This window comes from Phaeoacremonium minimum, assembly GCF_000392275.1.
Source record: "Phaeoacremonium minimum UCRPA7 unplaced genomic scaffold PA7_03_scaffold_447, whole genome shotgun sequence".
Classification (NCBI taxonomy): Eukaryota; Fungi; Ascomycota; class Sordariomycetes; order Togniniales; family Togniniaceae; genus Phaeoacremonium; species Phaeoacremonium minimum.
In genome coordinates this window covers 54,695-78,600 of record NW_006921349.1, presented here as the reverse complement: position 1 = coordinate 78,600, position 23,906 = coordinate 54,695, and the positions used below count along the sequence as shown (strand labels likewise).

General features: G+C 49.1%; 4 protein-coding genes across 4 annotated transcripts; 2 read left to right on the top strand and 2 right to left on the bottom strand.

The window, feature by feature from the left end:
- Positions 1-934: 934 nt before the first annotated feature.
- Positions 935-4,831, top strand: UCRPA7_5967 (putative dna-directed rna polymerase ii subunit rpb2 protein; the record flags this gene model as incomplete). Its single annotated transcript, XM_007918510.1, has 3 exons — positions 935-3,337; positions 3,390-4,618; positions 4,669-4,831. The coding sequence occupies 3 exons, from the start codon at positions 935-937 to the stop codon at positions 4,829-4,831; spliced, it is 3,795 nt and encodes a 1,264-aa protein (XP_007916701.1).
- Positions 4,832-5,679: 848 nt separating this feature from the next.
- On the top strand, positions 5,680-6,878 carry UCRPA7_5966 (putative vacuolar atpase protein; the record flags this gene model as incomplete). The annotated part of the gene is made up of 6 exons (XM_007918509.1): positions 5,680-5,715; positions 6,271-6,309; positions 6,379-6,412; positions 6,478-6,486; positions 6,543-6,643; positions 6,717-6,878. 6 exons carry the CDS (start codon positions 5,680-5,682, stop codon positions 6,876-6,878), a joined length of 381 nt encoding a protein of 126 aa, XP_007916700.1.
- A 217-nt stretch (positions 6,879-7,095) lies between these two features.
- On the bottom strand, positions 7,096-8,988 carry UCRPA7_5965 (putative duf1716 domain-containing protein; the record flags this gene model as incomplete). The annotated part of the gene is made up of 3 exons (XM_007918508.1): positions 7,096-8,786; positions 8,860-8,908; positions 8,962-8,988. 3 exons carry the CDS (start codon positions 8,986-8,988, stop codon positions 7,096-7,098), a joined length of 1,767 nt encoding a protein of 588 aa, XP_007916699.1.
- Positions 8,989-15,292: 6,304 nt separating this feature from the next.
- UCRPA7_5964 (putative alternative sulfate transporter protein) lies at positions 15,293-17,139 on the bottom strand (the record flags this gene model as incomplete). The annotated part of the gene is made up of 9 exons (XM_007918507.1): positions 15,293-15,589; positions 15,643-15,859; positions 15,923-16,110; positions 16,162-16,362; positions 16,413-16,464; positions 16,526-16,669; positions 16,724-16,863; positions 16,921-17,023; positions 17,087-17,139. 9 exons carry the CDS (start codon positions 17,137-17,139, stop codon positions 15,293-15,295), a joined length of 1,395 nt encoding a protein of 464 aa, XP_007916698.1.
- Between the last annotated feature and the right edge of the window lie 6,767 nt (positions 17,140-23,906).

Sequence of the window (23,906 nt, the reverse complement as noted above, 5' to 3'; positions counted from 1 at the left end):
GAATCGAACGTGAGAGTGAGTACATTGCAAGTCTGCGAATATACCAGGAGTAGCATGAGATGGTCAGGCTGTTGGAGTATCAACTAGGTGATTTGAAGGTCACTGATCAAGCAGTCGCGTTGGTAATTGAGGACTAATCTCAACTTGTCAAGAAAAGCTTTGTGCTAGAAATGTTTGGAGGATCTGGCACGCAATAATAATCAACAGGAGTTGGATCGATGAACAGAAGATACCGGGTTGGGCGAGTAAAGTAAAGGCGTGATGATTACAGATGACTGACTACACGGTCGTGAAAGATAAGAAATGAGACGCCGATTTGCCATCGAAGACAATCAGGTATTCTTTGTTCTCGATCGCTGTCAGAAGATCCAGTTAGGTAGCAGACTACGGGCATCTTCAAAATGGTCCGTGCGCCGAGTTGTTAGGCAGCAAACGGCCAGAATAAAGACTTCTCTGGCAGAAGCCCGTGACTTCCTGTAGCCGCTAAGATGATATAGGCTTAGCGCAGTCCAGCTCGCGGACCTGCTTTCAGCCTCCTAGGAGGGCCTGCAAGGACAAAAAACTCCAAGCGCTTTCTGAAGGAGGCGTGGAGCACGATCCCCAAACAATCACACTCCCTTTCGTTCCCCATCCACCTGCCGCTTCGCCTCGAAGTGCGCATCCTCCCTTCTGGCTGCGCTTCACTGTTTTCGAGATCGCACTGCTTCTGTGCGTCATTCTTGGATGCGCTGAGAACTTGCGCGCCTGGAGAGTGGATGCGGTCGCGCAGCTCCTGTGTGGCAATTTCTAATCACCGTCAACTCACTTCTCCCACGACCTTTCGCCGACGCTTCCCAACAAGCGACACCTCTGCTCATAACGACGAGCACCTCTATCGCTTCGATACTTCTGACCGTCGATTGCGTTTGTAGGAGGATATACTGAGCGCGACAAGATGGCGGACTACGAGGAGGGCTATGAGTACGAGGAGGATTACGGCGAAGCTGACGAGGGCATCACGCCCGAGGATTGCTGGACTGTCATCTCCTCGTATTTCGAAAAGAAGGGCCTTGTGTCCCAGCAGATTGACTCTTTCGACGAGTTCACCCAGACCGGAATTCAGAGCTTGATTGATGAGTATTCGCATCTCACCCTCGACCAGAATAATCCACCCTCTGCCGATGACCGTGCGATCCAGCTTCGACGTTACGAAATCAAGTTCGGGCACATGCTAGTTACACGCCCGACCATCACAGAGAACGATGGCAGCGTCAAGGCGCTACTGCCGTACGAGTGTCGTGATCGAAACCTAACGTACTCTTGTCCTATATACGTCAAGCTCACCAAGAAGGTCTCCATTGCCGTCGAAGAGGATATTCCCTTGAACGAACTTGACGAAGAGCAACTCGCCGAATATCATGCGACGAACAAGCCCCCCACACGGATCGTGTGGGAGGAGGAGGAGGCAGAGACGGGTGCCGGTCTGAACGATAAGGACAAGTCCAACGAGCAGCTGAGAGACATGGTGTTCATCGGAAAGATCCCCGTGATGGTCAAATCCAAGATTTGTCACCTCAAGGATGAGGATGATGATGGTTTGTTCGTTCTGAACGAGTGTCCGTATGACCAAGGTGGCTACTTTGTCATCAACGGAAGCGAGAAGGTTCTCATTGCTCAGGAGCGCTCCGCCGCCAACATCGTCCAAGTTTTCAAGAAAGCCCAGCCTAGCCCAGACTCATATGTTGCTGAGATCCGCAGCGCTTTAGAGAAGGGTTCCCGGCTGATATCTTCGCTTCAGCTTAAGCTCAAGGCAAAGGGCGAAGCGGCGCGAGGCGGCTACGGTCAGACTATACATGCTACTCTACCCTACATCAAGGCCGATATCCCTATTGGTATCGTTTTTCGTGCTCTGGGTATCGTGTCAGACGAAGATATCCTCAACCATATCTGCTACGACAGAAACGACAGCCAGATGTTGGAGATGCTCCGCCCTTGTGTTGAGGAAGCTTTCTGCATTCAGGACCGCGAGGTGGCGTTGGACTTCATCGGAAAGCGTGGCAATAACACGCACAGCGTTAACCGAAGGGATCGTATTCGATCGGCCAAGGATATCCTCCAGAAGGAGATGCTTCCACACATCTCTCAATCAGAAGGCTGCGAAACTCGCAAGGCCTTCTTCCTCGGCTACATGGTCCACAAACTCCTCCAGTGTGCCCTTGGCCGACGCGAGACGGATGATCGAGACCATTTTGGCAAGAAGCGGTTGGATTTGGCCGGGCCTCTCCTCGCTAAACTTTTCCGCAATATCGTTCGAAAACTTACGCAAGATATGATGGCGTACCTGAAGCGTTGCGTACAGGAGAACAAGATGTTTGACCTGACGTTGGGTATTCGTCCCTCGACTCTTACCGGCGGTCTGAAGTACTCTTTGGCTACCGGAAACTGGGGTGACCAGAAGAAGGCTATGAGCTCGACTGCTGGTGTTTCTCAAGTCTTGAACAGATATACCTTCGCGTCTACCTTGTCACATTTGCGACGGACGAATACGCCTATTGGACGAGACGGCAAACTGGCGAAGCCCCGCCAGCTCCACAATACTCATTGGGGCCTGGTCTGCCCGGCAGAGACGCCAGAAGGTCAGGCCTGCGGTTTGGTGAAGAATCTCTCGTTGATGTGTTACGTCAGTAACGGTACGCCGGCTGATCCAATCATCGAGTTCATGATCGCGCGGAACATGGAAGTCCTGGAAGAATATGATCCTCTCAGACACCCGCACGCGACCAAGATTTTTGTAAACGGAACATGGGTGGGTGTACACTCCGACCCCAAGCATCTTGTCAGCCTGGTCCAGAACCTTCGACGTAAGGGTGTCATTAGTTCTGAGGTCTCGCTCGTCAGAGATATCCGTGACCGTGAGTTCAAGATCTTTTCCGATGCTGGTCGAGTCATGAGACCTCTCTTCGTGGTCGAGCAAGAGGACAACGCGGATACCGGCCTGCCTAAAGGATCTCTGGTACTCACCAAGGAACACATCTCAAGGCTTGAGCAAGATCAAGGTCTCGCCAAAGATGACCCTGCCTTCTTTGGCTGGGACGGTCTTGAACATTCAGGTGTTATCGAATATCTTGATGCAGAAGAAGAGGAAACGGCAATGATTTGCATGAGCCCCGAGGACCTTGAAACCTACCGGCTTCAAAAAGCTGGCTACGATCTTCCAGATGCCGGTCACGAAGATCTCAACGCGCGTGTCAAGACTAAGATCAACCCCACGACTCACATGTATACACACTGCGAGATCCACCCCAGCATGTTGTTGGGAATCTGCGCCAGTATTATTCCCTTCCCCGATCACAATCAGGTAGGTTTTGTTTCCTGATTTCGCTCTATGCTTCATACTAACACCCAACTAGTCGCCGCGTAATACCTACCAGTCTGCCATGGGTAAGCAAGCCATGGGCTTCTTCCTCACCAATTATTCCCGCCGAATGGATACAATGGCGAACATTCTCTACTACCCTCAGAAACCACTGGCCACAACTCGGTCCATGGAGTTCCTTAAGTTCCGTGAGCTGCCAGCCGGACAGAATGCTATTGTGGCCATCGCTTGTTACTCTGGTTACAACCAGGAAGATTCCGTCATTATGAACCAGAGCAGCATCGACCGTGGTCTTTTCCGAAGTCTGTTCTTCCGTTCCTACACCGACTCTGAGAAACGGGTTGGTATCAACCTCGTCGAGTCTTTTGAGAAACCGTATAGAAGCGACACACTTCGGCTGAAACACGGCACTTACGATAAGCTTGATGATGATGGCATTATTGCTCCTGGTGTGAGAGTTTCCGGTGAGGACATCATTATCGGCAAGACGGCGCCAATCAACCCCGACGCACAGGAGTTGGGGCAACGTACGCAGCAACATGTGAAGCGTGACGCATCCACACCTCTGAGGTCTACCGAGAGCGGTATCGTTGACTCTGTGGTGGTTACGACGAACCAAGATGGTCTCCGATACGTCAAGGTCCGAGTGCGCACGACGAAGATTCCACAAATCGGTGATAAATTTGCATCTCGTCACGGTCAGAAGGGTACTATTGGTGTCACTTACCGTACAGAGGATATGCCCTTCACTCGCGAAGGAATCACCCCCGATATCATCATCAACCCCCACGCCATTCCGTCACGTATGACCATCGCCCATCTGATCGAGTGTCTTCTGTCCAAGGTCTCAACCCTGAAAGGCATGGAAGGTGATGCAACTCCGTTCACCGAAGTTACGGTCGACTCTGTGTCCACCCTCCTGAGACAACACGGATATCAGTCACGTGGATTCGAGATCATGTACCATGGTCATACTGGTCGTAAACTGCGAGCCCAGGTTTTCTTCGGTCCTACCTACTATCAGCGTCTGCGACACATGGTGGACGATAAGATTCATGCCCGAGCTCGTGGTCCCGTCCAAATCATGACGCGACAGCCTGTAGAGGGTCGTGCGAGAGATGGTGGTCTCCGTTTCGGAGAGATGGAGCGTGATTGTATGATCGCTCATGGTGCTGCTGCCTTCCTAAAGGAGAGACTGTTTGAGGTGTCGGATGCCTTCCGAGTTCACATTTGCGAGATTTGTGGACTTATGACTCCGATTGCGTAAGTTATGCTAATTCCTTGACTCAACACAGATGCTAACATGACCATAGCAACCTCACGAAACAATCATTCGAATGCCGTCCCTGCAAGAACAAGACAAAGATTGCTCAGGTTCACATTCCGTATGCTGCCAAGCTGCTCTTCCAGGAACTGGCTGCCATGAACATCGCCTCGAGGATGTTCACCGATCGTTCTGGTGTATCCATTCGCTAATATTTGGCGTTTGCGCCTCATACAAATTTCAGTCGAGTAGAAAGAAGACACAGAGTTTATGAAGATGCGGCTGGTAGGGTTCCTGGTTTGGTTTGATTTGCATGGAGGGCGGCGTTTTCCTGCCAGGGCAGCTTGATATATTCCACTTGACTTCTCATCCTGAGACGAGACACTTTCTTATCTGCGTGTACTACCATTGACGATCAAAGGTATAGCGAGACTGGCCAAAAATTTGATCATTAGAGCAACATCAGGGCAGGTCTGCAAGTGTCCGACCCAGCGGGGAAAAGATGAGCAGCTTACCTGCCTGTATGTATCACTAGATATAAAAAATGAATGAAGAATGCAAAATCAGTGGTATTTTGAAGTGAGAATATGTTTTATAGTACATGAGATCTACAAGGAACATTGCACAGGACGAATGCTCCAACCGACACCGGATATTCCAACCAGGCGTCTGCTTTTGTCGCCTGTATATGTGATTTGCACCGTTTGAACGATGGATCCCCCATCAGCAACACGCTGATTCGTAGTTCAAGCCATATCGAGCACCCCATCCAATCGCGCAGATGCTACCTGCCAGCCGTGTTCTTGTCATCCATCTCTGATAAAGTATTCCTCACGCTCTGGGTTTGCTTGTACTCTGCTTCTAGGGCTCGCTGCATATCAAAGTCTAGTTGCCGTTCGCGCTTGAGCCGCTGCTGCTCCATATCTCGGATAACGCCTGCATGCATTGCCTGGGAAGACGCTTGTCAGCCAAATTGCGAAGGTAATGAATGGGTGGTTAGGCTTGGGCTTGGAGTAAGAGTACCTCTTTCTCAGTCTTCTGTTGGAAGTGCACCATTGCGATGGTGCCCACGGCAAGCAGCGAAGTTGCCGTGAGGGTGAGCTTTGCGCCTCGGGAGGCCATCGTGCCAGCGAGATGATCCGAGGAGCGAGCAGTTGTCGCTCTAGTCCTAGGGAACGTTGAAGTGATTGAGATGGTGTTTGTATCAGCGTCCTATTGTCATTCTAGGATAATGAAATGCTCGTGGGTCAACAATTGGCAAGAAACTGCAGATGCACCTCGTCGAAGCTGGTATCAGTGCATAATCGCATCGCGGACATTTCGCTGTACTACCGGCAGGCAGGGATACTGCCGGCTCTTACCGCCCGCCGGGCAGCTGCAAGATGATGGAGCTTGGCTTCCTAGCATCTGGACTGCTTGGAGCTTGTCCCGCTTGCTCGTGCGCTAGTAATAGCCTCAACCACCTCCAATCCCATTACCTCACGAAGCACCGAACCTCGAGGCCGCCCACCGCGAAGAATCAATTGAGACTCCCTCTCCCTCTACCACATTTTTCGTCGCCAGCTCAAGACCTTGCGTCTAGTGCAACAAGATGGCAAGTCGTCATGCTTCGGGTTGATGACGAGGATGGGCAAGCTAACCTTGACAATAGTCGGCCCAGAACTCGGCGGGCATCCAGACCCTTCTTGACGTGAGCCACTCCCTGCTAATGACAAGCAACATCCTGAGAGGTGAGCAACGCTGACGAGAGTATATATAGGCCGAAAGGGAAGCTTCAAAGATCGTCCAGAAAGGTACCGCACCCTCACTCTGTCAAATTGCCATGCTAGACACGCAAGCTAACATCACGACCCGCCAGCTCGAGAATGTACGCTCACAGCCGCCGATAGTATCCTCGAAGTCAGTCTTCTAACTTGATCGCAGACCGGACGAAGAAGGTCAGAGAGGCTCGAGATGAGGCTAAGAAGGAGATAGAGGCGTACAAGTCACAGAAGGAAGATGAATTCAAGAAGTTCGAGTCCGAGGTACGGGCTACCACCGTCCAGGGCCACCCTGCCGACTATTCTCTCACAAGACAGCTATACTAACAGGCCATAGCACACTGCAGGAAATAAGGAAGCCGAGGAGGAGGCAAACAAGGAGGCAGACGCCAAGATCAAGGAGATCCAGACCGCAGGAAAGAAGAACCAAGACAAGGTTATCAAGGATCTGTTGAGCGCCGTTTTCGATGTCAAGCCTGTTCCTCCCGCAGAGGCATAAGGAACTAAAGTTTGTGCGGTCGATGCTAGAGGACGACTATTGTGAATGTGGTATTCGGCAAGGATGAGCTCATTACTGATGGTGAGGAGGCAGGTCAGGACTGACCAGCCGGCATATTTGTACAGCATAGAACGCGAGTGTACTGCAGAGGCTTTTGAAAAGACTAGGCTAGCGGCCCTTTTCGATTGATTATACACGCTATTGACTACACATTTGATTACAAGAAGTCGACCAGAGTCGTCAGGATTTCTCGAGTTTCCTTGCCATCTTCCGTATCCGGGTCTATGCCTTCAAGTTGCTCCTGTATAGTAGTCTTGATGACCCCAAATGTCTCATCACGATCTGCTAGTAATGACTTGATCTTCTTCCCTGCCCCGTCATCCTCTGCAATCAGCCACGCCAGAATCACATCGATGGTCTGTAGGGTGAAGAGCCCAGCATCTAACCTCCTTGAAAACCACTCGTCCGCCATCACTTCCTTGTCTTCACCGTCCATCCCCTTCTGCTCTTTCACGATTTGCTCTTCGACAAAGGAGAGGCGTGCTACGTAGTCTCTCCGTAGTTTGACAAGCTTTTCGGTCTTCTCGTAATCCTTCTCAACGAACTTAGCAAGCGTTCGTATCCGTTCAGGCGAGTTTCCGGGCAAAAGCCTCAGCATCCAGGAGAATATTCCAACTAGATGCTCCGTCGATTGGTTGTCCTTGGTCTTCATAAACATCGTGAAAGTTGTCTTCAGACCACCGGCGTCCACCAGCTTTTGGCACATGTCTGCGCCATTCCGACCTCCCACAGCATGATCTAGAAGTCTGAGTGCAGCTGCCTTGCTTAGTTTGCCCTCCTTGAGCATGATTAGACACAATTCAACTCCCTCTGCATCAATAAATTTCGCTTTTCCTTCGGGTTCGTCAACAATACAGGTAAGAGCTTCGAAGAGATTCTCCATGTACTCTTCCTCCTCGCCACCTTTCTCAGGGTCCCGTTTTCTGTAAGCTGCCACGAGCTGAAGCATGATATCCGCGGCATCCAAGCTCGCGAGTTTCTGCCGATTTGCCGCTGATGATTGTACTAGAATTGCGAGTATCTCCGCAGCATACTGCTTGTTCTGGGTGACAGGCTTCTCGTCCTTCTGGATCCTCTGAAGCAGCCATTCCAGTAGTTTCTCATCCTTCCCGATCTGTTCTGATGTCGTAGACCGCGAGCACAGATTTTCAATCACACTGAGCGCATAGTAGACTCCACTCCTGTCCGCTTCATCTTCTGCCTCGTTCAGCCTCGAGAAATTCGAAACCAACAGCCCGATCAAATCTGCTTCCAACAGAGCCTCCACCAAGGCATCCCATTGCTCATCCGTCGCTGCGACATCCTCGTCCGTAAGCTCGCCAATGATTTCTACTGCCGAGATGGCAATATCTGTGTTCTCGTGTGCCAATAGTCCAACCAGACTTCCTACCGTGCCCAGCTCTACTAGGACAGGATACAGTTCTGGATGTTCGCCCAGGATGGACAATCCCTTGATGTCGGCATCGAGGTCGGCTTCGCTCTGTATGAACTTTTGCGGTTCGCTCTCGTATTTTGCCCGTAGCTGTGCGTTCTTGTTGATGTGCTGCTCAAACTTGAGAGCGGTCTTTCTCAGCCACGGCCCGTCGATCTTCTCCGGCGCAGTGTCCTCTTCATCCTGGCCGTCAACATAGTCGAGAATCTCCGACTCCTGCGCCGTTATGCCTCCGCCAAAGAACCGCCCCTCCTCATCATCTGGTGGTAACTCCGGACCATAGTCGCCATCTTCGCCGTCTTCAGGAGGTGGGGCTGGCCCAGCTTCGATATCATCATCCTCGGGCCCGTCGTCCTCCACGTGTGCATGTCGGCTTGACCCGTTTGTGGAGAGTTTTGCAGACTTATATATTTCGCCTGAAGTGATTACAGCACATTAGCGCAAGTATCGGGACTGGTGAGGGATTCCGGGTCGGTGGTGAGCACTTACTAGGATCGCGTACCGGGTCTAGCTTGCGCTTGCTTGGGAGACCAGAGCTCTAGGGAGGACAATTAGCAGGCAAGCAAGATTCCAATGTTTACTGGGACACACCTTGAAGAGCTCATCGACGCTTGTCATGTTGGTGACTTGTAGTCTCGGAAATATGAGGGTGAGGCTGTATCAAGCGGTCGGAATTCGATGCACCATTTCACTCGAGCTTGATGCAAACGATGCCATTCGCGACTGGAATTTTGGATGAATACAGTGAAGCAGACAGTGCCTTGGAGCGCAGTCACTGTCCGTCCAGTAGCTGGGTCTCGCCCGCCCCACAGTGCTGTGCGTCACACTCAGCCCCCCAAATCAGCCCTGCGAAACAACCTCGTCCTAGAATGCCAGCCCTCAATAGATTGAACCTATTCTTCGCGCTCTCATTTGCACTTCCCTTTCTCCTTTGGATATCGTCCTGTTTGCTTCCCTGGAATTTCTCTAGCATCTCGCTCTCTACCGTGTTTGACTTATCCCGCCACCGTTCGCAAGCAACAATGCCTCCCACAGCTATTCTCATCCGGCATGCCCAGGCATTGCACAACGTAGCTCATAAGTAGCTTCAATTCTTATATCTATGACTCACTCTAATACATTGTACAAGATTATAGTATACATGACCCTGAACTGTCTGAGCTTGGCCGTAACCAATGTAAAGAACTCCGGCAAAACCTGCAGGAGAAGCTCCCCAAAGAGCTCGACGTTGGTCTCATTCTCGTGAGTCCGATGAGACGCACGATAGAGACAGCCTTACTGTCGCTTGACTGGATGATTGAGAAGGGCGTTCCAATTCAGGCTCACGCTGGCTGGCAAGGTACTACCTTCTCTATACTTCAACTAACGAAACTTGCATCCATTCTCGGAAGTGTTCACTTAGATTGTCTTTTTGGGCGACTCTCAGTTGTTTTTCGTGATACAGTTGCTGATATGTTGTGTCAGAAAACTCGGCCAAGCCTTGCGATACTGGATCCTCCATTGATGCCCTGAAGGCAGAGTTTCCTCAAGTGGATTTCTCACAAGTGGATCCCGTTTACCCGGACAAGACATCGCCTGCAGGGAGCAAGTATGCGTATAACAAGGAAGCCCTACTTGCCCGTGGTCAATCCAGTCTGGGGGAACTCTACAGTCGCCCAGAGAAAGCAATCATTGTTGTATCGCACTCCGGCTTTCTCCGCCAATCCGTGACAGGGAACTGGTACTTCAACGCCGACTATCGAATCTATGACTTCGTAGAGAGAAGTTCTTCAGACGAACCCTTCAAGTTGAAGCAATGGGAGCTGACTGAGAAGGGCCGTGGCGGCATGGGTTGGAGCTGGGACGAAACGGTGGAAGTTGGTGACGGGTTGCACAAGGAAGCATCGCCGCCGGTCGATGAGACGCCCAAATAGATGTCAATCTCTTCTTCTCCAAACATTGCTAAGAGATCCTAGATAGAGGCTATAGATCATTCTACTCATACAGCGTTATGGATGTTTTGTAGACGGCACATTAGTTCTCTCCGAGAAAGGGTCCTTTGATAATCGACAATACCGCTCCAAGTACCGCACCTCAGTTCCCTTGCTTTCTAGGCATATCCAATAGCAACAGAGAGTCGTGTGCCAAGACGAATATTTCTGAAGTATGTGGTTAGAAATTCCGCGTTAACATCGCCAACACCCAGAACAATTAATTCTTGATTTAATGCTTAATATAGGCCAATGAAATGGCCAGCAGTGCACCACCGTGTTTACACAGTCGGCCTATTTATTTTTCTTTTGCAAGAGCGTCATGAACAGTGCGTGTCGCAAGACCTTGATATCAACAGTCAGAATCTAGTCAATTAGATACTACTTCTGACTGAGCTAGGTAGTTGAGCAGTCACCCTCTCCATCCTCTGGTTTGATAACAAACACGTCTCCGAAGTAGTTTTGAACTCATACTCAGCTTCTGGCGATAGGAGGCTCTCCCCACACAATATCACTTTCAAGAAAAGAACATCTAGTTTCAATAACCGGCGCTTTCGCATGGAGATTAGCATCTTAGAAGCCACTTGTATCGAGGTTATTGGACCTAACCCCATGATTGGACGGCATCGAATCGTAAACAACACAACAGACCAAGCGTAGCCACCCATGTATTATTTCTCAAAGGACCCAAACGCTCCGTCTTGATTAGCGAGTAAAACGCCGCGGGTGATTATGTTGAGCGTGCAAGTCGCAACACAGGAGGGGCTGCAACAGTGCTCGTGGTTTTGAGGCTGAAACTGCTTTGTTCATGATCAATTGGACAACTCTGCACCATGATAAGACATCATAGAAACAAAGACTCCAGTTTCTTATTGTTTTGTGAAACAACTCTTACGAAGGGAATTCATCGAAACATGAGCAGAGTTGGAATAGACAACTCTCACCATAAAGGTTCCAGACGGCCATCCTTCAAGCATCACACATTGGAAAACGTCTACCACAACACCTTCGAAACTCTCTGTAGCCACCATAGCCGAGGACTGTGATTCGTGTCTTTTGCTTCTTTTACAGACGGAACACCTCCCATCTATGAAGAAAGCCAGCAATTCGACTTATGACTGGACGCTGGTCCGCAACAAAGTTACGCAGAGACGAGAGCTTTGGGACAATGATCGCACTGGAAGGATTATGTGGCTGCCCTCAAAATACCACATACGCCGTCGTGGATATGGTGTGAAACTGCCATTTCCTGACAGGGTATATAATCATCCTGTTGTCATTGTCCAATACAGGAAAGCAGACCGGATTGTCAGGGTTTGTACCGTGGGGTGCCCGGATTGCGATCGCTTTCTAAGCCAAAGTGCTAATACAGTTGTAGCTTACATCGCATAATAGTGAGACCATTGAGATGAGATATCCTCATAGTCCTGGCTCTCGCAAACAGTTTCTTCCGATTGCTCCGCATGAACCGCATCGCGATTTGGATGGTTGCATCATGGAGCTTGAGGACGACGGCCTTCTTAGCAAGCCGAGCTACATCTTTATAGGTGTGAGCTACGAGGTGCCGTTGACTGTATTGGAGAACTACCGCTTTGGCGGACGCCATGGTCCAGTTCTGGAGTTGAAATTGACTCAACGATCATTGAAGGATCTCAATAGATGGAGAGGACCGTGGACTATTAAGCGCGCCTGCACTATCATGCAACAGTATTCATAGAATATGCCTGCAATTATATAGATGACATTAGATCAATTCAAGTTTCAGTTATAGAGAAAAAGAGAGATATCCACAAGCACAATGCCATGCTTTGCTGTTGAAGTCGCGGAAAGCGACCTGCAAGTCTGGTAGAATGAACAAACACTGGTATGCGACTACATCACTATGGTATGGCCACGTTGATGTGAAGGTCATCTTTTCAGAAACTCGAAGCCATGGTATTCACTACTGTTGTTAACTGACCAAATATTCGTCGTGGCAAAACTTGTGACGGCCTTGTGTGTGTTTGCAGGCCATACTGATCTCTGCTCTAGCTGTCTCCTACGTCCACTATCACTTTCATAACAGCCTCTGCAGAGACTCACGTCGTAGATGTGCATTATAGTCTGATCCCATTTCAAGAGCCAAATGTCGTGCTGATGTTTCACAGTGCCTGGACGACTATCAGAGTCTCGAGACAATTACTTTCGCTTTCATGCGTCCCTTTGCAAGTCTCCTCAACCACTTACTTCAAAGCACTTCATCGCTAGAAAGGTATACAGAATGTTTAAGTCCAAAGTACACTGCTCTACGTGACAACGAGAAGCAGACGTTGCCTTTGAATGGTCGCGACTCGTGCCTGGGATAACACCTGAAGACGCTATAATTTTAGCGTGGATGGTGTCTTATCATGGCTTGCTCTGCTGGGCGCACCGTTATCTCAAGGCGAATCGCCAGCAAACACTCCAGTAAATCTGCCTCAATCATTGCCTCCCAGTCTCTTGAACTTGATCGACTTGAACAGGACGTCGGGGATGTAAGCGAGCGTCCAGATGGATGCGTCCCTCCGTCGAGCTCTACCGCCCTCATCCCCGTCGCCGCTCCGGATTTCACAGCGGCAGCCGACCGCCTGTAAAGGTTGTGATTTTGCCTCAACTTAGCGGCTCAAGTGCTGATTGTCCTAGAATGCTCTCGCCGAAAAGTGCGCTGCGACAAGCAGATCCCCTGTTCGCGATGTGTGCGGCTGTCTAAGCCCTGCACACGCGAGGTGGTCAGGGTGAGCAAATCGCTTACAAGTCACCGCGACGAGCTGCAATTTCTTCGTCATTTGCTTGAACATTTGCGCTCGAGCGATGGGCTCCATGCGGCCATCGACGAAGTCGAGCGACGGGTCCGTCTTTTAGAGACTGAAGGCGACTCGGTCGAACGCGAAGGCGCAACATCTGCAGTTTCTGTCCAAAGTGGAGCACCAAGATTTCCGTTTGGTGTCGTAGAATCCGGCGAGGGCGAAGCAAACCAATTGCTCTCGCCCCAGACGACCTACCCTGCCGAGTCTCATAGCGAGAAACAGGCGCAGAGCATCAGCTCGGACCTCAGTGCAAGTCATGCTGATGTCGACCATGTCCAAAGTGGCAATGCTAGCATTCTGACAGCCGTCGAGTTCCTGGCCTGGGGCCGACATAGTGAGGCCTGCTATCCTCATCGCTCATGTAGCTGCTACCAGCACCGTCGCTACTCCGAGCTGACCTCAATCAATAGCGACCCTACTTGGATTGGCAGACAGGCTATGCCCATACGTGTCGATGCCGAGCTACTACTCCCAGAGGCGGCCGCAAGAAAGATCCTAGGGTTTCATCTAAAACACATTCATTGGCATCACAATGCTTTCCACGCCCCAACCTTTATGCAGAAATGCGAACAGTTATGGCAATTTGGCACCGTGGACCATCCGCTTTGGACGGCGCTCTACCTGTCAGTCTGCAGTGTCTCGCTATGGACATTGCTCAATAATGACCACCATCGAAGAGCTTTGGGTGTTGACTTTGATGAGACTCTAGTAGAAAGACAATTCCAAGCTTTCGTCACTATATTGTATGACGAAAACTTCCTGGAGCACCTATCCCTTTACTCTATTCAAGCTATCGTCATATCTACAAGGATTGCTCATAATCTGGGTCGAAGTGATCTCAACGCGACACTTGTCGGAGCAGCCGTCCGCATTGCTCATTGTCTGGGCCTACATAAGATCTCCGAGCTCACGCCGGATATTGCTGTGGATGAACCACCAGTTAATTGGTATGAGCGTGTCGAGGTCGAGACAGGCAAGCGCGTGTGGCTGCAGCTGGTAATCCAAGACCATTTCCAAATTCCATTTACCGATACATACAGTAAGTAACCAGACTTCATAAAATGCAGTTTCGAAAGCTAATCTACCAAGTTATCAACCCATCCCAATACACAACAGATTTGCCACGAAACTGCAACGATCATGACATGATTGAGAGGGATCACCGGGTCGCAACAGGCTCCTCCTATGTCAGGATGCTGGCCAACTCGGCGGCTCTTGTGCCTCCTTTACTAGACGGACTCGGCACAATGAAGGCTCGAAAGCCGATCGGGGAAATCTATGAACACATTCTTGCCTTTGACAAGGCTATGAGGTCCAATGTCCAGCGGATTCCAGACTTCCTCCTCCGCGAGTCTCCCCCAGATGGTGGCGCAGACTTACCCTGGCTCCCTCTAGCCAGGCGCACGTTAGCTATCAGCGCCGCCGAGAAGATCATCATGATACACCGGCCTGTTCTATTTCATTCATTTCAGAGCCCAGCTTTTGCCAAAACGAGGGCGACATGCATTGCAGCTGCGACAACCATACTCAGAGAACACGAGTACGCTACGGCGGAGAACTCCGTCTCGATCTGGACTCATTCAGCATTCTGCGTCACGGCAGCAATGGTGCTTGGCTTGGAGCTTTTTCATCGGACGGATCACACCGATGACACGGCCCATAGATACCGCCAGATGATCATAAGAGCAGCAGAGAGGCTCCGAAGGCGTCGGTCTGATGCCATTGGGAAGCGGGGAGCTATCCTGATTGACACGATCTTGGCAGCAGAAGAAGATCTCGTTGTTCGACTGATGCGAACGGCGAGACAGGGAGGCTCAGTCGAGTCTCGACAGCGGGCTGTGATCAATGAAATGATAGGGAGCCATGAGATCATGGCAAAGTTCTTGTCTATGACTCCGCAAGAGACCTCTGGCCTTCTACTCGACCCCCTCACTGTCATCGATCCATTTCAAGGCGCAATGGACTTAGAGTCGGGCCAGGACTTTGACGCATGGTTCAACGAAGTATTCGCACCTGTATACAGCCCTCTATTGTAGTACCTCTATTGTAGTATTGAACCTGTACTAGCCCCTCAATGCAATCATGTCTATTTCTCGCGCCTTGTACATTTATCTCTCATACGTGTTCTCAAAAGTTGTACAGCTGCTGCTTCGGGGTCTGGTCATTTGAAGCTTGCTCCAGCACCGCAGGATCTCGCCCTTTGTCATCCGTGTATACGTTATAACTTGTCACGACATTGCCAGACTTCTTCATCCGTCGATTGGCTACCACATACAGAATGAGAAGGCCAATTACTAGAGCCACCGACAGGGACATGAAGGACACGGCAATGTTCCACCCACGATGGTAGTACGGCAGATCATCTGAGCGGAACAATTGACCGCCAACAATTCCTGCACAGTTTGCAGCCATGATAAACATTGCCTGCCAAGTATCAGTATCGCAGCCAGTCTCGAAAACCTGATTTTTTAACTCACCATGCGAATAGATCTTTCTGCGGGAGACCGAGCGTTGATCGACAGCCACGATCCATTGACAGCGTGCCACCAACTGCAAGTAGCACAGGCCATAGTCAATATTCCAAATTTCAGGCTTGCGCCCGAATTGTCGGGGAGGCACTTGTATGCGACGGTGAAAATGAACTCGATGGTAACAGCAATCAAAACGATGAAACCTCGTCGACCCCATTTATCGCTAGGAGCATCAAGAGTCAGCAAGTCGATCCACAAAATGTAGCACTGAAGAGATATTACTCACGCAGCGACTCCAGCTACAATCAAGAGGAAGACCGATATCCAATTGCCGATCGAAGTCATGGCATTAGCGGCAAGTCGGTCATACCCGAAGGAGGCAACGATACTTGGCGCATATGACCAGAGCGCAGTGGTCGGTGCAAGACCAACAGTTGTCAGGGTGATGTGGAACCAGAGCTTCGCGTTTTTCAACTAGGTAGTGTTAGTGCCGTTTGAAATTATGTGTGATATTTCTGAACTGACAGTATTGATGATATCGGAGAGTCCAATATGCTGCTTCTTGGATACCTTTGATGGGTCGTCTAAAACGATTCTCTGCTGTAAGATCATGACTTCACGGTCGTTGAAGTACCGAATGCCGGTAAGAGAGACTGGATTAGAAGGGCTACCTGGAAAGAGGCAAGCAAAGACAACTCCCGCAAGGATTGTGAAGATTCCTTCGAGCTATAAATGGGTTAGTGAGTATTTTTGACTTGGTGACCAGTGTTAATTACAATAAAGAGCCATTGCCAACCTGCTAGTCCAGCAACACCGCGCATGTGAAGGCTAATAAGGTAAAGTATATCAGCACCAAGACTCAAGTCTGCTATAGGCTGGAGTTACTTACATTGCATAAGCAAGAAGTCCGCCTGCTGCTGTTGCAAGACCATTGCCGATGAAGTATAGGGCGAACCGTTTGCTCAATTCACCCCCCTTGTACCAGAGCGAGAGGGTAAAAAGACCACCGGGAATGAAACCAGACTCAAGCATTCTAAGAGTACGTTAGTATCAGCACTAATTTGCAACCCGTGCTTTAACAACGTACCCAAGTAGCAATCTTGTCGCAAGGAAAGCTGGCAGTCCGTGCTGGAAAGCCTGGAAGGTTGCCACCAATCCCCAGGCGAAGATCTGACCACTGATCCATATCTTGGGTCCCAAACGGTATAAAATTATATTACTGGGAATCTAAATTGGGGTCAACTGGTGTCGTTTATCTCTCGGTGGATTGACGGCATCACAAACCTCGAGTAACACAATCCCCGCGTTTAGCAATTGTTGGCCAACATTGAACATGTTCTGGCTGATATCGATGTCTTTCAGGAAGTTATCGGTAAGGGCATTTCCACTGAGACAATAACGTTAGCTATAAAGTTTTGCCAAGTGTATGTCACAGAGTGTGGCTACTCACATGTTGGCGCGGTCTAGTTGCAAAGCGAAGAACGCCAGCATCAAAATAGGCATCACAATCGAATCAATCCTGCCAGTCAAAGATCAGCTTTGCATATTCCCCTGCTTAACGGATAGCCGACCCACTTTCGAACCAGTTTCTTCTCTTCTGCAGCTGTCCATGCTGCTGTCCAACCGGAGGACATCTCGCTGGTGCTCTGACTATGTGCGTCCGCAGCCACTCGGATATTGTCCTTCTCTAACCTATCCGTAATAGCCTCAGCCATTGTAGAATACTGTAAACTTAACAATGCCGACCACTAGCCAACGAGTATAGGCCTTAATAGTACTGAGTGCAAAGTTTTCTGAACTCAACGAGACTTCATGGAGAGCACAATTTTGCCTGACTCGAGACCGGGCTTCCTTCACTCAAGATATAGATACTCGAAGAACTTGCCATTTCCACACCTTGAAGATAGACAAAGATAAGGCTGTGATGGCATCATCAAGAAGAAAAGAGGTTATTCGTCGATAAGACAGCAGGGGCGGACGATTATCGCCAGACTAGAATGAGAACAGTGGTTCTGGCCCATAAAGTCTTGATCCGCGCGCGGCCCCACAGCGGGTTAGATTTCAATCTCGGCCGCTCTCCCACTCATGCACGCACCCGGCGGCGAGTGGCGTGCGAAGAGGGCGGGCTAGAGTAACTCCATGTCCGTCTTTTATCATTTCTGCATTTGGTTTTCGATAAGTCACGGAATCTTGCGGTACAGATCGGTCAAGACCGCAAAGTCGTCCATGAGTTCGCCGCTCAGCGCTTTTTGACCTCCTCTCAAGTGATTTACTCGGCTGGAATAAAACCACGCGCCCCTCCGAGCTGGAAAAGGAGGGCCCAGAAAGATCTTGAAATTCTTGGTTATTACACAAGATGGGTGTCACTCTTCTTTCCTGGGCTCTTTTATTTGCCCTTGTTCTGTCAGATTCAACATACCGCACGCGACCAGACCTGTCGCCACCACATCTGAACATTACGATTCCGTGCTCTTCAGAATGTGAGACTGGATATCTCTTTGTAGCTCCATTTAGGAGCTACGGCGAACCCGATGATCGGGGATCTATGCAGGAAGCCCCGTACATTATTACGGACACGGGTGATCTTGTCTGGTCTGGATTTACTTATTTTTCAATATGGGCTGGCAACTTCCAAGCAGCCCGATGGAATGACAAGGATGTTCTCTTCTCTTTCGAGGGCTCTCATAATGGTATGCATGGCCATGGTCACGGGCATCATACTTTCCTCGACCAGAGCTATGGAAATATTCGGGAGCTAAGGGCCGGGAACCACATGCTTTCTGACAAACATGAATTCATCGTTCTCAACGAGAAGACGGCATTAATTCAAATATATCACCCGATGCAAATGGACTTGCGGCCATATGGTGCTGTTGGTGGTCAAACGTGGGTGGTTGATGCAAGGTTTCAAGGTGGGTTGTGCTGTCTGTGCTGGCTTTTTGCACCTATTAACTGGTCTCACAGAACTTGACATTGAGACCGGAGACGTACTATTTGAATGGCACAGTTTAGACCATGTGTCACCTGATGGTAAGTGATGAGACCGAGTTAACTTTGCAGCTCTTGAAATTCTAACATTGGAGTGCAGAAACAGCTTTACCCCTCCCGCTGGGCCAGGCAGGTATTGGTTACAATAGTTCTACGGCTTGGGACTACTTTCACATCAATTCGATTACGAAAGGGCAAGACGGACATTATCTCTTATCCGCGAGGCATGCGTCCACACTTTTCAAGATTAATTCCAGTGATGGAGCGATTATATGGCAACTGGGCGGTCAGAATTCTGACTTCGCTCTTGGGCCCAATGTGACATTCGGCTTCCAGCATCATGCTCGATATCTTCCCGGCAGCAATGATACTCATGATTTCATTTCTCTATTTGACAACTCTGTTTATGGCTCGGAGTCGGCTGGCGGCGGCAAGCAGGAAGTCCGCTTATATCCATTCTCTCGGGGCAAGTATATCTCCCTTGATCACACGACGAAGACTGCGACTCTGGCGAAAGCGTTCCATCCGCCTGATGACTCGATTCTCTCCAAATCCCAGGGCTCACTTCAGACTCTACCAAATGATAACGTGCTGATTAACTGGGGCTCCGAGGGGCAAATTACTGAGTATCTCCCGGACGGTAATATTATATTTCACGCCTTTCTTGGAAGCGGGTTCCTGCAGGACAAGTTGCAGAATTATCGTGCCTTCCGATATAATTGGACAGGTTACTCACCCGAAACGCCTGCTTTACTCGCCGAAGAGGATGGTGAAGGTGTTGTACGAATGTACGTCAGCTGGAATGGCGATACAGAGACGAAGGCATGGAAATTCACATGGTTCGAAGAAAGTGAAGAGGGTATTATGTCCAGGCGAGAAAAGGAAGTCACGAGGACGGGTTTCGAAAGTGGTTGCAAGATTTCCGCTCGCGGTTCAACAATCTCCTCGGTTCGAGCTACGGCGTTGGATAAGAATGGCAGAATGTTGACAGTCTCAAGTGAAGTCAATGTTACAAGGACGCTTTCGAGTGTATTGAGGGAAGCTAAAACGAGAACGGTGCATCAAAAGGTTCTCGGAAGCTTTGAGCTATAAGGCTAGAATGACTATAACAAATGGGTTTATCACGAGTTTTCAACATGAATTTGGGTATATAATGTATTTATTTGAACAAATCCGGCCCAGTTCGCTCTGTCCAATACACCATGAGATACCACAATGAGACGTAATGCCAATGTCTCTCTTTATGGTAAACAATTTAACACAGTAAAACGTGTATAATGTATATCTGTCATTTCTATGCTAGAAATTTGCCTCTGACAGTGATAGTTATTGTTAAGAGCTAATCAAGAAGACTACGCTTTTTCCAATTTGACTTTTGTGTTTACATATCTACTTTTCTAATCCAAGATTGTGCTAGTGACTAACATTCCTTTTTTCTATTCAGTGATTGCTCTTCCCAGTCCTTGTGGTGGCCGAAGATTGATGCCTTTTCTTTCGACTTTTTCGAATCACCTTGGGCCAGCCGTCCAATCGAACCAAACCATGTCAGTGAGGTCGACTTGCTTCTACTTTCTTCCTCAAGGGAACAATAAGGCTGCAGGCAAATGCAATGATATTGACGAAAAGAAGAAAGAAAAAGCCTGTATGGCAAGCCTGATAGTAGATTGTTTGGGCAGTATGGCGGAAGTCTATGGGTAGGTCATGCAACGCCTCCACGGAGTGCGTCAGGGCATCAATAACGTCTTGGCCACCGGGAACACCCGCGAATGCTGCCTCGAGGTGAGATGCTAGAACGCTCTGGGTAATAGTAGAGACACAAGCGACGCCCCAGACAGCCCCCATTGAACGAACAAGATATACGAGAGAAGTGGCCACCGCATGTTCTGATCAGTCCATGTCAGTATTGACCATTATCATCAACAATGTAAAGGGTTGATGCTCACCGTTATGATCGACAGTTCTAATAAATCCGAATAAGCTCGACGGATATACCATGCCCTGTCCAAAGCTGCCAACAAGGAGATATACAGAGTATTTCCACAATGGATCGACCATGCCCAGCGATAAGTTGAGACAGCCACCGATCATGAGAAGCACAAGGCCAATACGGGTTAGCAAAGTAAGCCGGTCCCCGTGTCTCATTATAATGCCGGTTGTGAGGCCACCTAACGGCGTAGCCAAGGATGGCGCAACAAGTCGCAAACCGGCGAGTGAAGCAGAATCAAGAAGCACGGCTTGGAAGAACAGTGGCATCAAAAAAAGAAACTAGGATTTTGTCAGAGACCGCACCTCCCTCAGGGTATTTGATTACTTACACCATACCCAGATATACCAAAACAGATACTAGCAATCAGCAACGCTGCTTTCTCTGCGCTTTTCAACATGCCTAGTGGCATCAAAGGAATCGCCCTTGTCTTGCCTTCCACAAATAGAAAGCCTACTAGGAGAAGTGTGCTGACAATAAGGCAACTCAATATAGCTGGATGCGTCCACGAAAGATCGTTGCTTCCCATGCTCATGGCCGCCAGTTGCAGGGACAGTCCAACAAATAAAAGACAAGCACCACTAATGTCGACTTGTTGCCACATTGATCGACTTTTAGGAATATCTCCACACTCATTAGTGCTTTCAATCTTTGTCGGCGTTTTGATGACCATTTGGCCAATCAATAGAGCTGCAACAGATATAGGAACTTGAAAGAGGAAGCAGTATCGCCATCCAATTGCGTCAGAAACGACACCGCCTAGAGTGGCCCCAGTAATGGACCCCAAGCCATGCAAGACGTTTTGTGCTGCTTGATACATTCCCCTTTGTTTTGGCGGGATTAAGTCTGAGTTGATGATAGTTGCTATCTATATTTAGTCTGCTGTTCCTCGCTGGAGATCGAGGGCAGTACTCACCCATTGTCATCAACCCTCCTCCACCAACGCCTGTGATACCACGCATTATGATGAGTGTAACAAGGTCAGGACTAAAGGCACATCCAAGACACCCCAGACCAAACAAGGTGGTAGCAATCATTAGACATACGCGCCGACCGAAGATGTCAGAAAACCGACCATAAAGAGGCTGCAATGCCGTGCTGGTTACTAAGTAAGCCGTGGTAATCCACGAGGCGAGATTAGACGACCGAAACTCGGAACTAATCAGCGCATATGTTGAAGCCGTAACTGTCCCATCAAACCCCGACAAGAAAACATTTGCAAAAATGGCAATCTCGATCCATAGGAACCACTGAGGCTTAACCCAGGGTTCCTGTTTGGTATTTGATGAGCCTGCAGACTTGGGTAGGAGAGGATCTTGTTCTGTAGCAGCCATAATTGGATTCATATCGTCGAATTCGTCATTTTCATCGAAGTTACGGTCGTTTTGTGACATTCTTGTTTTTTGTGATAACGTCATTGCGTCTTAGTGACATTCGAGAGGGAAGGACCTATATTGGACTCGCAAACATCTCTATCGAACAGACTATTTTTGTCTTGGTATTACTCCTTGGAAGTCGCAATTAATAGTGTTAGGGCAATTATATAAAAGTTATATGGGCCATGGACTAATTCGGTCAACGATACAGCGTACAAGATATCTTATCTGGTAAGGTGGAGCTGCCGTTGATATGGTGGCTCATGCGCGGCCGAGATGACAACTCACCCGTCATTTCGCTACGTCATTGAAAGATAGCATACTACCCATCATACACTGCCCTACGACCCACTCAGCAAGCAAACAAATGTCACAAAATTTTTATTAAATCGGTGGTGTCATGGGCCATCGTTGTCAAGCCGTTGTGTGTCTCCCTCAGGTCAATAGGATTTGTAGCTTTTCGATTCAAGCCTCATGTAATACAAGACACGATCACGCAAGATTGGGGTCTAATTTTGCATCAAGAATGAACTCAATTGTAATGGATTGAGAAAAATGATAAGATTATTGATACAGCCATATCTCTTATGGTACTGAAAGCTATTACTGGAGACCAAGCTCTCTGTCGTAACCTCAGTAGGCTTCAGCTAGCGATGATATGGGTTTCTATTCGCTCCCCTGGTCTTCTAAATGAACAAAATCCGGTGCCCACAGTAAATCCTGTGGATTTCTCACGAAGCCTTCAATGATACGAGCCAGTTCTTCCAGTCTTGCTTCCCAAAACTCTCTCCGATCCTCATCAGCCTCGATGCCAATACATGGCTTATCATTTTCCACGAAGGAGACAATCCGTGGCGGAGTCGACGGTTCAGGATGGGGAATTGTATAGTCAACCCGACATTGAGTATCAGCGAATGGTATCCTTTCGAAGTATTCGCGATTGAGGTGATTTGTGAATGACCCATAGAACGGTGTAGTAGCTGGCCAATTGGTACACTCTGCCAGGATATCTTGAAAGCCGAGAGTAGCTCTGGAACTTCCCTCAAGGTATTGATTGCGGACAAAGTTTAAAAGTTGCTTGGCTGTCCATCTAGGTTCAAACTTCACTCTGACTGGCATGTATTGGTAGCAAGGTCCCATGATATTGTCCACGCCGGGAACATCGACATCGCGTCCAGATACGATGCCTCCAAATGTGACATCGGTGACGTTGAGGAACTGTGCCATTACCGTGGCCCAACCGGCCGTTAGAAGCATTGCAAATGTGGTGTCGGGGGAGCTTCCTGCTATATCGATAGCCTTTGTCATAAATATAGTTGCGCTACTGGAACTTGCTGGAGCGATGAGTTGCGTTGGAGTTGAACCTTCAAGAACCTGACGCCAAAAGACGACGTTCTCTGTCCTGGTGGTATGCAAATGTTGGACAAAGGCCGCATACGGAGCTGATGAAGGTATCTTCGAACCTTTGTATCTCATTTCGAGCTGACGGAGGAGTTCTGGCAATGAAAATCCATCATACTGAGCATGAGATATGCGAATCACTAACCCCTGTTCCTGGGGGCTTTGAACAACAAACAAATGAATGAAAGACTGCCCTAGAGCAAAGGCCGAGTCATTTTCAATGTCCTTTCCGGCAAGATCTTTGCAAAATGCGTCAAGTGGTCCTTCGATCTTGTGCTCAGTGACCGGAATGTCCATATCTTCCAACACTACCTGGAAAATCTGGCCATCTGACTCGATGAAAACAGTACGCAAAATAGGATGCTGTGAAACAAGATACTGAAAACTTTCAATGAGACGTGACGTCACTACAGAATCATCAAAGTATAGCATGTTATATTGAACCGAGCTTCGGGGTGAGGAAACAGTCGCTCTGACATCTCGGTGCTGGGGATCGGTAACGGGTAAAATATCGCAGATCT